Consider the following 16,399-nt stretch of genomic DNA (forward strand, 5'->3'; position numbering starts at 1 on the left):
GCCCCTGGCGATGTCATTAAGCATTATACATCATTATACCAACAAACAGTACCAACACAGTTGCTCACAGTTTATCATTCAAACATACAGAGAAAATTATGTTCCTGTTTAGAAATCAAAACAGAAGTGTTATCTGAAGTCTGGGATGTTCCCAGATACTGGTGAAATGGAGGGATTATTCTTTCTTACTTAGATGGGATAAGGGATATTTAATTTAGCCACTTGGTTCTAACCAGAAGGTGGACACAGGCCAAAATGAAGGGTGAGCCCTGGCCTCATAATGGCTGAGATTGAAGGAAGAATAGACTCCCCCCAGAGAGTCTTTGCAAGTTGCTGTAACCATTAAATTATACCTTACAAAGTGTAGGAAGCTGCTAATTAAACTGAAAGTTTGCAAACAGCCCTTTCCTCTTGCTTGGAAAACTAGAATTTTTATTTTTATTTTTGCAAACATAGCTTTAAAAAGGCACTTCTGGTTAACACATCAGTAAACTCAAAAGGTCTCCTTTATAATATGAACAGGAAATTATTATTTTTAAAAAACCCTGTGTATGTCAGAAAGATCACATTGTTGATTTCTTTCATTTCAGTGGAATTAAAGTATAAGGTACAATAAACAATTGAATCATTTAAATCAAGCTTATATGCCTAGCATTTGTTCTGTGTGGCTATTCATACATCAACATTCATGAAAGCCTGAAAATGACTTGGAGCTAACAATTTTGTATTATAGATCTATTCAGAAGTCCCAGTCCAATTCAGAAGCCTGTTGTAGAAAATAAATAACACAAATTAAAAGGCTGTGTTTCCTTCGAAGACTCAACAAACCTGAAGATTTAAAGATGGGAGAGCAAGACAATACTGAGACACATAAATTAAGTGTTTTAGACAACTGCACAAGCCCAGTCTAGCAAAGACAAGCACTGAGGTTGCATTTTATTAAATTTGAGCCAATCTTGCTCCTTTGGACTAGCTTATCCTCAGGAATTCAGGAACAACAATCAAATATTCTGGGCAAAGGCCTCCCAGAGCAGAGCCTCCTCACTCCCTAGCAAGACTTTTCCTCAAAGTCACACTCTATTCTTTCTGTAAAGACACTGAAACACAGGATCCATTTTGCTGCTGGTGGGAAATCATTCCATAGCCTGAAGAAACAGTCAGTCCTATCTCTTGCTTCAGCCAGAATCTTGGATGACTTAACAGACCAAGTTTATCTACTGGTATAGTCTTATATCTTTGTGTCAATGTTCATCTCTGTGTCCCTTTCTGAATTAATTTTCCCACTTGTCTCCTGTGAGTTGTTGCATTCCTTTGTCCTGTGACTTGCTGGTTGTCTGGGGCACGTTGGGAGGTAGTAAAACCAGTTAGCAGTACAAAACTTGGAACCAATTCCAAAGGGCAAGTCATAAATGCCTGATGTATTCACAGTATCATCAGATTCCTCCTTATAACCTTCTTTCCATGCCACAATTCCTCGTTCTTCCTTGCTCCCTACCAAGGAAAATAACAAGCTGGTTAGCACAGACTCATTTTAAAAAAGCCATAATATAGCACACAAAGTCATTTCATCTGTGTGGTAAGTAATATACCCTCTAATGTGAAGTCGAAGGCTTTCATGGCTAGCATCCATAGTTTTTTGTGGTTTTTTCGGACTATGTGGCCATGTTCTGGAAGAGTTTATTCCAGATGTTTCACCTGCATCTGTGGCTGGCATCTTCAGAGAAATGCCAGCCACAGATGCTGGCAAAATGTCAGGAATAAACTCTTCTAGAACATGGCCACATAGGTGAAAAACCCACAAAAAACTATGCCCTCTAGTGCTATAAAAACCACAGTCCTTTCAGACTCATATAGATATTCAGTGGTCATTCACAGCAAACAGCAAGCACATTCTCAGATAAAATAAGATTATGAAAAGTGACAAAAATGCATTCTTTACATTTTTCCTTCCTGAATACGTGTACAACACAAGGAGCCCTGTAATGAATATTACTCCATAGTACATTGACCACAGAACAGAAGAGAGGAGTTCTGTCCCACTAATTGTCCTCATGAAGCATTCAAGTGATTTTGATTATGATTTACTACCAAAAAGAAGGGACAAAGACAACATAAATGCAATTGTACTCTCAGCATCCAGAAAACTGACTGATCCCAATCAAAGGGGGGCATACCCTTTCTTTCTTCAGCTCAAAACACAGATTTCTTGTACTGCATTGCTGGGGCCCATGAAATGTTACCTTGGGTGCATGGGAGTTGCTATAAATATGGGTCACCATTCAAATGGTCCAACAGGTTGGATGGGGCCCAAATGTAGGATTCTTTCCTGCAGAAGTGGCACCACCCTCACTTCAGGTGTTGACTTTGTAGTCAGGATATGTGCATACCTGTGGTTGGTGGTTTGTTTGTTTGTTTGTGTTATATCCTGCCATATATCAAAAGATCTCAAGGTAGTTTAAAGACAATAAACAACAATAAAAGCTCCACAGCCTAGCCAGGTCATGATCCCTAGGTGAAGAGCCAGGGTTTATTTTTTTGTTTTTTGTTTTATCTTGAAGTCGCTATAGTGCCAATCAGGCCGCCATGGGGAACACAACCAGGATATGAGAGCTGAGAAGGCTCGCTCCTATAAGCTATGTGTATTGTATTGCTCTCACTGATGAGACACAGAAAGGGACGTTCCTCATAAATCGCAGTGCTCAGAATGGTATATACATAAGGAGAGGTGCTCCTTCAAGTAACAAAGTCTCCAGCTCTTTAGGGCTTCAAATGTCATTAGCAGCAGCAGCACCTTGAACTCAGTTCAGAAGCATATTGACAGCCAGTACAGTTTCTTTAGTGGTCATATAGTTTCTACAACGCACTTAGGCCAACAATCTAGCTGCTGAATTTTGCACTAGTGGCAGTGGCCACAGCAGCCCATGTACAGCACAATGCAGTAGTCTAATCGGAATGGTACTAGGGCATGAATGTGTAGCTGAGTTATCTCTGCCTAGGAAAGGCTATAGCCTGCAGCTTAGTCCCAGGTGCTCTAAATTACAGAGCTTATCTGGGTCTTTAGCAAGAGAAATGGCAACAGGAGGTACGTTCAAGCAACATACCTGCTAATTTAAGGGGAACACAACCCTTGTGAACAGGGTGCTCACCCAATTGCTGTAAGTGAGATCATCATGCCATAAACTCTGTTTATTTTCAGGACTCAGCTTCAGTTCATTTGCCCTCATTCAACCCATTATATCATTTAGGCACATTTTTGTGGTCTCTGTCACACAAATGAGCCATTCTTGTGTCTGTGCAACCTAGATTCTGAACCTATTAGTGCTCTCAGCAGTGTTTTGGTGGTAGCCCTGCTTCCTCTCATTGTGCATGCTCAGTGTGGTCCACGCCCATTCTCAGTTCCTTTTCAACTGCCACAGCATCTTCACCTGCCTCTCATGATCAGGAATTAGGCATCATCAATGTATTTTTGGTATCCAATTCATCCAGAAAGAGTTGGACATCCATCAGGTTCTCAAGATTGTTTCAGTCCCAACCCACAACCTGCGAATTGACTGAAATGGTTCTAAATAATCTGTTCTTCCTGAAGATTGAGCACCTTGCCCCATAAGGGGATGTCTTCAACAGAGCCGTAGTTCTCACATACTCCTAAGTCTGGAAAGGTCCTCCTCTTCCTCAGACATTACTGTAAATGTGGTGTCATGTTCTGAGAGAATATGAGCAACTTTCTTCTCAATGTGTACAGCAAATTTATCACAGTGGAGGACTATGGGTTTTCCTCCTGGTCCCTCTAAGCCGGAAGCCAACAAGCCCTTTGCCACTTGGAACACCTCTACTGGTTGGTCAGTTCAAGAGTAGCTCCAGTCATGTGTGAGCCACTTGTGGAATGAGTTCTGGCACAGTCCAAGCATTGTTGCATCAATAATATAGCTAGAAAGTACACAGATTTTATTTTAAGTCACCTTATCAGGACTGTGATCTCAGACTTATCCCAAAGAGGCTTTGAGGCTTAGAGTACAGGCAGACAATTGCAGCCTCACCTGTACAACTGCAAATTTAGAAAACGAATACAAACATCTAGTCATGAAAACAGAATGGTCATAACTCCTACCTGGAATAGTGTTATCAAGGAAAAATCCCAGAAATCCCCCAACAAACATGCCTGTAGTTAGCAGCACCTGGATCACTTGGTCCAGCTGTACAATTCCTAGAAACAGAATCCATTTGTCAAATAAGCACCAGAACAAATTAGAACTCTCCCTCCAGCAAGAACTCCCCCTTCTTGCCATCCAAAAAGAAATCAACCTATGACATTTATCTGATACTAAAATCAGCTCTCGTATTATGAATCATGTGAAACTGTGTTAAACCATTCAAATTGGTGCCATTGTCAATGCCAGGATCACTGCCCAGATTACCGTTGGCATTTCCCATGCACAGGGTTTTAATAAACACAAACAGAATGTAGGATAATAGGAACAGCCCTGGTGAGTCAAGCCACTGGTCCATCAAGCTCAACATTCAGTTAAATGGATGCATGAGGATTATGAAGTGGGCATAGTGATGGAGGACATCAGAATATGCATAACAGCAAACCTCTCCCTAGAATAGGGAAGGAAATGTGCTGCCTTCAGATACTGTTGGAACTGTTACTCCGAGCATTCCTCACCCTTGGTTATGCTGGGCAGTGCTGATGGGAGCTGCAGTCCAACAACATCTGAAGGGCTACAATTCCCTAGCCACCCTAGAATCTTATAACCTATATTCTCAGTATTCCAATTTACTTAATTAACCCTCATGAAGGAAACAATTATGCTTTATTTTATCATTTAATTCATTTATATCCTGCCTTCTCCTCTAGCCCTGAGACTCGATCTCTTATTGTTAAACTCCCATGCTCTGTACTTTGGGCTATGGTGGCTGTTGTCTACTGATCGTTATATCTCTCTTACCCTCAGCTAATTTTCTTCTTCATCTTAAACCACAACAATTCAAGACAGTCTGTGCACTGCACGGTCAGTGTATTGTTCACCATGAGCTGTATGTCCAGCTTTCTCTATGAAAACTCTAATGATAACGATTACAAACTATTAATTTATTGAAGTTCCCATGACAGCGAATCTTGAAATTTAAACCCATGGGGTACACAAATTATATGTGTATTAACTGATTACTCAAATGGTTTTGTACCATGCATCTGCCAAAAGAGGTTAGCATGGATAATTCTTTTTCTTAGAACAAGAGCCTGTTTGGAGCCATATTAGCAGACATCTCAGACAAAAAATTTAGCCCTATTCACTCATTTGCAAAGCATGTTGAATCAACAGAAGTAAGCTGATTAATCCCATGTACAGATCTGCTAGTCTTCTTGTAAAAAAAGTGTGTGTTTTTTAATTTAATGGAGAGTACCCATATGTAGGAGAATCTGTCCTATTCAGCCTCGTTGGTCTCCATGGGAGTAAAGGGAGGTAGAGATGGTAGGCTGGGACTCTCATACTTCACACTTCATATACTTATTTAATATACTATGTAAGTGGGTGAGTAGAGCTTATGGTCTGTGAAAAGGCAGCAACATCCTAGCTTGAACAATACATCTATTAAAATGTACTCACTCAGTTATATGGCATGCAACTGAAGCCACTTTTATTAGAAACCAATTCCTGGGAACTGGACTCCTCTTTTTAGTCATTCACATTTCTCTGTCCTAACCTTTACTTCTGATGAAGGATGATGCATTAAAGAAAGCCATGGTCTCCCTGTGTACCTGTTTCTAGTTTTTCAGTATTATTCTGTACCCAGTAGGGAACTGTCAAACCCGTGAATATTGAAAATCCAAAGATGAACATGTTTCTTGAAGAGTTCATGTCTGTATACTGAATAAAGAAGAAACATTATTTAGAAATCATAATAATGAATACTGCAAAACTGATCAATTTTGCAGAATTATTTTCCTATGAAGACATGACAGTACTATTATTTAGGTATTATTTGTACAGTGCCCTAAGTGGACATGGTACTTTACAGAGCACAAGATAGGAGTGGCCAATACATGACTAATAGGACTGGATGGCTCTTTTGGTCTCTTCCAACTCTATTATGATTTGGATTCTCTGATTCTCAACCTCTTCTTCCCGACTCCTATGCTACCAGTACAACAACCATTGATGTACGCCAAAATTACTGCCACCACAGTGAACATCACAGCTTGTAAATAGCATTGTCTTGATTTTGCCTCCCCTGACAAATCTTATGAAACATTCTAGTCTTCAGTTTCATGGGACTCTATGGTAGGAGAAGATACTTTGATCACTTATTGTCCAAGTGAGCTAGCACATCGTTGCACTATTATAATACCTGCTGATTTTTGTGGCAATCATGCCAGCAGCTGTGGAACAGTAAAGGAAGAGCCCAGCCCAGAAACAGCTGGCAAATACCCAACCGAAGGAAGTTGGTACAACTAGACATATCCCTGCCCTCAAGAGTTTACAATCTAAAAGTCACCATATGGGCAACAACAGAAGAAAGGGCGGGAAGTAAGCAGGGTAAACAGGCAAGATAAACAGAATTATTTCATGCTTGTTCCAAGACAGTAATTACTTGCTCTTTAAAATTGTTGGTCAAGAGCAAAGATAATAAGGATATTTCAGGATTCAGTGTTTCTGGAGTCTGTCCTTCAGTTTGAAAGTTGATACTATGAAAAGACAGAAATAGATCTGTGATTTTAATTTTTGTATTTTCAAATCAGATTCTATTTTAATCATATTTCTATTTAATAATGGAAGGCAATGGTAGATGAAGTAGCATTCCTGTTTGAAGAAAAATGCTTGTGAATTAGTAAAGGCACCAGACCCTGTCTGATCTTGGAAGCTAAACAGGGTCAACCCTTATTAGTATTTACATGAAAGATTGCCAATGTATACCAGGTGCTGTAAGCTATATTTCAGAAGAATGATCTGGCAAAAGCACTTCTAAGTATTCCTTGCCTAAGAAAACCCTATGAAATTCATAGTTACCATAAGTCAACAGGCAGCATGAAGGTGCACCTACATATACAATCCTGTCTTAACAGAAAAACAACTGGACAATAAATGGCACTATTCTGCTTTGACTTAATGCTATGCCAGGAATATGAGTGGTTAATGCTACCTTAAGCTTTTTATCTTTTGCGCCTACATTAGGATCTGTTTTAGAATCTGTGTTACAATGTCAAAAAATATTTTTTTCAAACTCTCTACCAATTAATAATACACTCACTTTTATGTTGACTACTTTATGTAACTATGAAATTAACAGTGTTGATGATTTCATAAAACCATCCTGTAGTTCTATTTGATAATCTGCTATTACATATATAAAGGTAATCTATCCTATTAGAAAGATCCCAAGATACCTCTCTGATTTAAGATGCATTTCAACTTGTGCTATTTTATCTATTTTTCTATATAGTAGAAGTTAATGTTTAAACCCAATTGTTAGTCCCCTGTACATTGCAGTATAGCTTAATGGATAGTTCACTGACTCATTAGCATCTGTCAAAGATTAAGAATATGGTATGTGCAAGGCCATACACCATGCTCTTAAAGTTGTGTGCTAACCTCTTGCTTTCCTGTCCCTGGTTTGTATGACCCTAATCATTATTGCAAGTAGTTCTCTACTTAAAGTCAAGAACAATCCTGATAGAGATCATCCTTGCAATTTATCAGAGCAATTAAAGGAACAGTGAACATGTAAGGGAAGATTTATTATTTCCAAAGGATTGTTAGGTTGTGCCAGGCAGGGCAAGTACCCAGGGAATGGTTTTCTTCACATGAGTTGTTGTTCTTTCCCACCACTCCCATTGGTTTCAAAGAAAGAAAATCAACTATGCCACCACCAGTCTGATATAGCTAAAGCATACAATCCTTATATGTCATGGGAATCAAAGGGCATTGAATCAAATGGATCCAAGGCTGCTCCCACCTTACCGGTCTGTCCCACGCCCAAGACAACTTTCACCTGTTTTCACCTGACAAACATATACTAAGGTACCAAACTAACTATTTACAGTGTTGTTGTTGTTACTGTGTGTCTGCAAGACATTTCTGGCCTATGGCAACCTTAAGGCTTATCATGGGTTTTTCTTTGCAAGATTTGTTCAGAGGAGTTTTGCCATTGCCTTCCCCTGAGGCTGAGAACATGTGACTTGCCCAAGGTCACCCAATGGAGTTCATGGCCGAGCTGGGAATCGAACCCTTGTCTCCAGAGTCGCAGTTCAACACTCAAACCATGCTTCAGGTGTAAATAGGGAAATAGGTCAATGGCTTAAGGAAATCAAGAGTTGATTCACACATGGAAGGACCTTAGCTGATGCATCTTTATCTTTCTAAACCTTACAACTCAGTCACTTAATCAACTGAACATGTCAACCACCCTGCCTTCATTGAAAGATCCAAGATGAGATGAAAACTTCATCTCTAATATTTGACCTGTGATGATTTATTCATGCATAAAAGTTATCTCATGCTCAACTGCAGATTCAAAGGGCAATCACACAGTTGGCAGCCAGCCACCTTTTCCCTCCTGCACTATAAGAACAATGGGCTGTGCACCTTAACCATATCAGTTTGGTGGATAAATTGTTTTTCTTCAGATTTGTAAGACTTTATTAAATGCTTACATAAATAATGTTTAATAATAACAATGTTAACTATAAAATATTAGTATTTATTGTATAAAATTGTATTTATTGTACTTTCATTTTTCTGTAACATTTTTCTTCTGCAGTGAAACACTGAGGAGAGTCATTTTGAGTTGCCAGGGTATTTATTATCTGTTATAGATTACATAAATGATTTTTTTAAAAATTGTAATTCACCTTCGAACAAATAAGCTTATCGCGTGGCACTTGGAGGAATGGGAACGGAGCGGAACGAGGGGGAAATGTGTGTTACCACACGGGAGAACACCACCATTGCCTCCAGGGGTCTCCAAGCTGTTTCTCCAGCCATTCCATCGTAGCCCATTTTGAAGAATGGCTCAAAATTGTCCTTCAAAAAATGGGCTGCCATGAATGGCTGGGGAACAGCTTGGGGACTCCCAGCAGCAGCGGTGGCATTCTCCCGTGCAGTAACATACATTTCCCACCTGTTCTGTTCCATTCCTGTTCCTCCAAGTGCTGTGCAATAAGTGTATATGTTTAAGCTGAGAGGGAAGACATATATAATGGATATTCAAGAATAACATTTAATGTCATGGGTCACTGTCTAAAAAGAAACATGCACAAGCCAAACTATTTCTTCACTCAGAGACATTCCAAGATATTTTGCTTTGTCAAGCAAACAATTAGTTGCTAATCCTCCCTTTCAATATTCAAAAGCTGAATATTTTGATATTTCTTCTATAGTGGTAACTGGACAGCATTGTCTACTACAGGCAACAGAGCAGCTTAGGAGATGCAGAGCAATCACCACTGTACATTCAGCTCTTCACTTCAACCCTGCTCCCACTCTGGCATGTGCCACCTGAGAAGCCTCCCTCAGTCTGCCTAGTGGTAAGACCAGCTCTTTCTTTGCCCAAGTAGGAAAACATTTTGTAAAGTAGAACTCTTACCTGCAGATTGGAAACCCCTACAGCAGTGATGACACCAAACATCACAAAAAACATTCCTCCAATTATGGGTGTTGGGATGCTGGCAAAAACAGCTCCAATCTTCCCAAATACGCCAGTCAAAAGCATAACACAGGCACCAGCTATAATTACTATTCTGCTCCCTACCTGTGTTGGGAGGAAGAGAAGGTAATAAGATATCAAAAGGGCAGGAAGGGCAGGAATTTTTAGATCTCTGTCAGTTCTGACAATGTTCACTTTTACAAATAAGATTATCATATATAAAACAACCTCATGTATAAATTGAGGGCAGGTTTGGGGGCCAAAATTATGGATTTTGATACAACCCGTGGATAAGTTGAGGGTAAAACTTATGGGCAAAAGATCTAAAGGATGAAGCAAAGGAAATTAATGCTAAAGAACTTACAAAATTCCAGGAGGCATAACTGTGCTCACACTAAATGCTGGATGGATGAGAGAGCAGAGGCAAGTCAGTGTTTTCAGGACAGATTACGTTCTTGCCTTTCATCAGGGGATGGTCCCTTTTTAAATAAGAGTTACAGTGCAGAACTTACATTGACCCATAGATAAGTCGATTCAAGTTTTTTGGTTCAATTTTGTGACTAAAATTTCTAGACTTATACATGAGTACATACAGTCTAATACAGTTCATTAGCTAAGTCAAGCACTCTTTTCTGACTAAAGGAGTATTCTAGAATTACTGTGATTTTGTTCAACAAGAGTCATCCTAATCAGCATGAATTCTCTAAACTACAGTAACAGATACACTCAATCATTGGGACAGAGAACACTTTCAGAAACTGGACCTGTTACTGCACAAACAATGGAAAGCAGGAGGAAGAAAGAAAGACCACAGTACAAATGGATTGATTCATTCAAGAAAGCCACAGTCCTGAGCTGGCAAGACCTGATCAGGTTTGTCAATGACTGGGGCTCCTGGAGGTCTTTAATTGATAGAGGTTCCATATCAAAGCCAACTTGATGGCACATAACAACAACAAAAAGCTAATAATGTGATTTACTATAGACAGAAGCTAAAATCCACTGTGTTCTGATATAAACCTACAACCTACTTAATTTTAAATTCACAAATCCTTTAAAACAAAAGAAAGAAAGAAAGAAAGAAAGAAAACGAGAAGTTTAAGCAGGTTTCTGGTAGTCTATAAAATGCAGTGGTGTAGAGGGGCTTTTGTGCAATTACCCCTTACCTACCTTGAACCATGATTTGATTAAACTTTGTGGTGTGGGGGGGATTGAGAACAGAGTTTGTTGAACTACTACTAACCAGGGATGTAATGGGGAATTCACTCTGTCTTCAGATGAGCTAAGAGCATGTGCCCCACCAAAAATTGAACATCGGCACCCTAGAAAGTACTCCCCAAATCCTCTGCAAAGTAGGTGCTTACATGGCAGATGTAGAGAATTTACTTTAGTAGACAAGTTGAAATGGAAAGGAGAAAGTTTGAAAGAAATGCTCCAGTTTCATATTAAGGGCAGATGTTTATCCTTATTTTACAAGTAATGTTGAATTTTTTTTACAAATAAAGTTTTCTATAGAAGTATTCATGTTTGTCGTACTGAAATTGGACTTACCCGGGTGATCCCCAAAGCACCCACGTTTTCACTGTAAGAGGTGGTGCCATTTCCAGTTCCCCAGGCTCCAGCCAGAAGGCAGCCAATCCCTTCCATTCCAATTCCACGGTTGATGGCATGCTTGGGAGGGGGTGGAGCACCAGATAAACGGGCACAGGCATAATAGTCTCCGACAGATTCCAGCATAGAGGAGATCACGCCAGCTATGATACCAAATACCCCGGCTAAGCTAACAGTGGGAACTCCCCATTGACCTGTATATATGAAAAATAGTGGGGAGGGGGGAAGCAAATTGCCGTGTTGAGACTTTGGATGTTGCATAGTGTTAGAGTGAACTCCAATCTTGCCTTCTATGTGCTTGATTTTCCCTATTATGTGTTTCAACTGGAAGGTTCGTCAAATATTAAAATGTTTTAATGTAATGTACTTTTCTATGTTTTAATGGTTTTGTTTTTAATCTTGTAAGCCATTCTGAGTCCCAGTTTGGGGGAAAGGGAGGAATATAAATAAATATACTGTAATAATAATGTAAGGTTGCCAGCTAATTTAGGAGTGCTTTGCGGGTTTCAGCCACTATCTGGAGACCACTGTAATAGCACCACACTTCAGTTGTCTGTGTATGGTGAGGCATTCCAGTGCACCTTGAGGAACTTGTGGGGGTTTTTTCTACTTTAAAATGGCTCCAGGTAGACATTGTCATCAAGTGATGAGCCATATCCATCTACAATTCACCTCATGGAACACACAACGAATACAAGTAATGCACCACAAAATGACAGAGTTGATTTTTTTTTTTTTTACTTCTTCCACAACCTTACATAGATTTTCATCAGGCCCATTAACAATGAAAACCATTTAAAAAGAAATCCAGTTAATATCTAAAATCCCAGATGAAGTGTATCAAGCAGTTCATTAATACTAATGTGGTAAGAAACAACAATAACATTATAGTGTGGTAGTACCTGGATAAGGAAACCGAAACCAGGGTGCCTTGGACAGAACGTCACCTTTGCTGTCAGTCCGAGCTAAATAGCCATACGCACTAGAGTCCGTAGGAAAGACATTGGTGACGGTAAGGATTAGACATATAATCCAGGTAAGTATAAGGCCAAAGAGAACCTAGCCAGTTACAGAAGACAAGGACAGTTTGTTAACAGCCAGATTCATTTCTCCAGGTAAACCATTATATAATACATAAATATTGTTGTAGCACTGATGGAGGTGGGCAAACTGCCAGGGAATGGAGGGTGTTGTGGCTTCCCACAGGATATTGGGTGGCTGCCATAACCCCATAGAAAACTTGGCCAAGATCCTGCATCATTAATGTAATTACAATGATGGCCCTCTTTGTTGTGTCTGATGATGACACTTCCTCCCCTGCCAAAAAATCCCAAAAACCTACCTTTGCAATGTTTTCAAGGTGTTGCAGATCAGGGTGCTGGAAAAGATGTGTGCAGTGCTCTCCTGGTCACAGGGTGTGTCAAGAATAAGCAGCTGGTGAGACCCCTCAGTGTTCTGCTGCAACTGCTTCTCTCGATGCATCCTGTGACTGCAAGAGCAGTCTAGACATCATCTGCCAGCATTGGATCTGTAGCCCTCAGAAACTCTTTGGTTGTGGTGGTGCTAGGCTGCAAAGGTAGGCTTTGGAGGTTATGTTGGTCATTCAAAAACCTGAATCAACATCAGTCACAAGACTGCAAATCCATCTTAAGAACTCATAACTGCTGAACAGAATACTAACCTTTATTATTTAATTTGCTATTTTTTGCTCCTCACTCCTCACTCCTAGGTAATGGGGATCAATTTCATTACATTCCCCCAAACCCCCCAGCTATTTTAGTCCCTGGAGAAGGAAACCAGAAGTTGACTTCCAGTTTTCTTTATTTCTAAAATAGCCTGGGGGCAGAGATGTGGGAAAATGCCCCCCCCAACCCCCAGGTGGTATGGGGCATTTTCAACAAACAATGGAGTTCATCACACGAGAGGCATCTTGTGCAGAAGTGGGATTTAAAATGGGATTTAAAACCTGAAAAAAAAAACCAAGAAGACACGCAAAAGCGCAATTGATTTTCAGACACATCGGGGTTTAACGCAACATTAAACTGGCTAGAAAGTCAACAAAACATGATTCTTTTTACTTTCAGGATTTTCCAGAAGTACTGTAAAAAGAATTCCGTTTTGTCTACTTTCTACCCAAGTTAATGTCGCATTAATGCTCCTTAATAGTGTCGTTGTCTGAAAATCAATTGCGCTTTTGCGTGTCTTTTCTACTTTCTGTCCAGGTTAATGTTGGGTTAACCTGATGTCATCTGATAATAAATCTGCTTTTGCAGGTTTTTTTCCACTTTAAATCCCGTTTTTGCACAGGATCTATCCTGTGTGATAAACTCCAATGATTATACATTGTAGAGGAGAGGGTCTGGTGTGCTCTGGCGATGTTTTTGGCTAACAAGCAGCACTTTCCCCACCCCAGATAGACATAATTCTCATCTGTTTCATGAAGTTTTGTCTATGTTCTTTATATTTCTGTATATTTTAATTCTGCACAAAATATTTTATGGTCCATTTCCCCCCACTTTAACTAACCTTCAGGAAGCTTGACTACAGAGTTGTGCAATAAATCATTACAAGAGGTTGCTAGGATCTGCATAACTAACAGCAAACTGATCCTGAGTGCTATAGAATTAAGTGTTACACAAAGACGCAACCACAGAAAATGACAGCTCCCTGCCAGGCCCCTCCTTTTGTTCCCCTTGTCATGTGGTGCACCTCAGCTTAACTTGCGTCCTACAGTCATAATGCCGATATGGAGTAGGGGCAAGGAAATGTTCAGTGTCCTGATGTCAGAAAAGACAGGAGAGTCCTAGTGCATAGTTCCAACCTAAGAGCATATTTCCAATTTCAATAATCTGTATAGCATCCAGTAGGATCTCCATATTGTTATGTCTCCCATAACAAATTGGTCGGCTGAATCTTGGATAAACATTCATGATCAGTTCTCTCATGGCATCCAGGTCACAATTATCCATAGGTGAGATTTACTTTTTTTGCTTGCCCTCATTAGTAAGATGGTACCACTAGGTTTGCCTTAGAGTTGCCATAAGTTGAAAACAATTTGAAGGCACACCACAACAACACACCACTAGGGAAATTCCACAGAGAATCAAAGGGAGTGCTACAGCCCAAGTCTTGCTGCTCCATCTACTACTGTATATAGCTCCCCTTTTCACATACCCAAATGTACTTATTTCCACTGTATTGCATTTTAAAGACCAACTAAATAATACAGACTGGGGTGCAGGGGAGCCCTGCTCTGAGGAGGAAATTTTGTTGTAGCTTCATTTTTAGTCTACCTGTTACGGTCTATTTGTCTATCTAAACAAATTCCAAAGGAAGCAACTCACTGGGAAGATCTGGAAGAGGTAGATCTTAGAGAAATGGAATTTCTTGTTTTTCTCGTAAGAAAGCACCGGAACAGGAACATTTTTCAAGTACTGAGAGAACAGAACAATGAAGAAAACGGTTCTAAGGTGGCAAAGGAAAAGAAGGGGACAAAGAAAGAAAAATCATAATGTTTTATGTCAGCTTGGATAACCTGATTCACAGGGTAATACTTACATAAAGACTAATGCTAATATTGAGGCCAGCTTGGGTTTTTGCATTGTGTAGTTATTCAGAAAACAGAGCACAATGTTCTTATTGCACATACTTTGTCATAGTATTGTAAAGGATCCTGGTAATTCAGTGAGACCTTAAATATCCCAAATCTACTTGGAAATCTCTAAATCTCACATGCCTCAATAGACGTTATAACCATGTACAAACATTTGATATCACTGGGTTGCTATACATCGTTTGCTTTAGGCTGAAATCCTTTTTATATTTACTTGGGAGTAAGCTCCATGGAACTTAACAAACTGGATTTTTCCCTGGTAGAAATGCAACAAAGGCTTTTCTTTAAAACTATGTGTTAAGCTTCTGGTGTTGCATGTGTACTCTCTGCACATTTCCTAATTACTGTGATGTCCGATTGTGTTGACTGTTTTTAATCTTGTGAGCCTCTTTTGTCTGTCTTGTGACAGAAAAGCAGGATAAAAACAAATAAACAACAGCATGCTTTGTCTCTAGCAGTAGGTGTTTTTTATTCACAGTATGGAAACTGATGAAAAAGCTAATTTTTAAAACTCTGGAGGGTGGCGGAAACAGACTTAGCCTTCCTAATGCCTTGAAGAATTTATTCAAATGAGGCATGAAACTAAACAAGAGGCAAAGGCTATGCTTTTATGCCCACTTCTAATATTTGCTTAATTTGTTTCCTCAAATCAAGAGATTCACAGTATGTTGTCAATGGCATCTGACTTAATTTAGACAGGTTGTTTTTTGTTTTTGTTTTTTTAGTTTGTTTGTTTGTTTGTTTCACTCTTATATTGGCCAATAGGTTATTTTGTATATTTCAAAATAGCCTGTACTATATGCACGTATTATTCATATGCTGAGGTTCTGCATGGGGAATTTCTGGTATATACATTCAAATGGCACCATAAGAACTGGAAGCATACATAGGAAATTACAAGTTTTGCTTGCACAGTTTCTAACACAGATATCAAAAACTGAGTTTGTCCTCAAATGTATTGTTTTATTGGTTGATATACATAGGGCTCGTTCCCATTTGAAACCGGTTCTGATCCAAGTGTGATCGATTTCAATCGCAGTGAAGTGAGGCAAACACAAAAACCCCACTCTTTCCTGACACTAGTTCTTTGGTGGTCCTTTTGGAAAGAATCGATTCCAGAGCATGTTCAACATGTGGGAACGACGGATCTGAATCACATCATTTTGGAGGGGAGGGACTAATGGCAGAGGAGTGTTTACCATCCCTCCTCAGTTTTTAGTACAGTGTGCCCTTGACTTACGCGGCGGATCCGTTCTGCCCCCGCCCCCCTGCGTAAGCCAAATCCTGTATATGTTCGGGCCCCATTCAAGTGAATGGGGCTTGTGCATGTGGCGGTGTAGTGGCGCGGTGGCAGCACGGCAGCAGAATGCACATGCCACGGGCGCGCACCCCATTCATTCTAATGGGATGTGCCGCCCTTTGTGCCCCGTATGCTCCTGCGTAGCTCTATGCAGCTTTGCATGTAAGCTCAAAGCCACGTATAACGCAGGCACACTGTAGATTCACTGCCATCACCCCCCTCTCTCAGCG

The 16,399-nt window shown here is 40.0% G+C and overlaps 1 protein-coding gene across 1 annotated transcript in view; it reads right to left on the bottom strand.

The window, feature by feature from the left end:
- Window positions 1-421: 421 nt before the first annotated feature.
- LOC121931301 (solute carrier family 23 member 1-like) overlaps window positions 422-16,399 on the bottom strand; it is a 31,151-nt gene continuing 15,173 nt past the window's right edge. Inside the window, 7 exon segments of the mRNA XM_042468905.1 lie at window positions 422-1,491; window positions 4,109-4,204; window positions 5,762-5,870; window positions 9,586-9,750; window positions 11,197-11,450; window positions 12,159-12,315; window positions 14,601-14,721. Coding sequence (XP_042324839.1) covers window positions 1,229-1,491; window positions 4,109-4,204; window positions 5,762-5,870; window positions 9,586-9,750; window positions 11,197-11,450; window positions 12,159-12,315; window positions 14,601-14,721 — 1,165 coding nt within the window. The 3' untranslated portion in view covers window positions 422-1,228.

This window comes from Sceloporus undulatus, chromosome 5, assembly GCF_019175285.1.
Source record: "Sceloporus undulatus isolate JIND9_A2432 ecotype Alabama chromosome 5, SceUnd_v1.1, whole genome shotgun sequence".
In the NCBI taxonomy this organism is placed as follows: Eukaryota; Metazoa; Chordata; class Lepidosauria; order Squamata; family Phrynosomatidae; genus Sceloporus; species Sceloporus undulatus.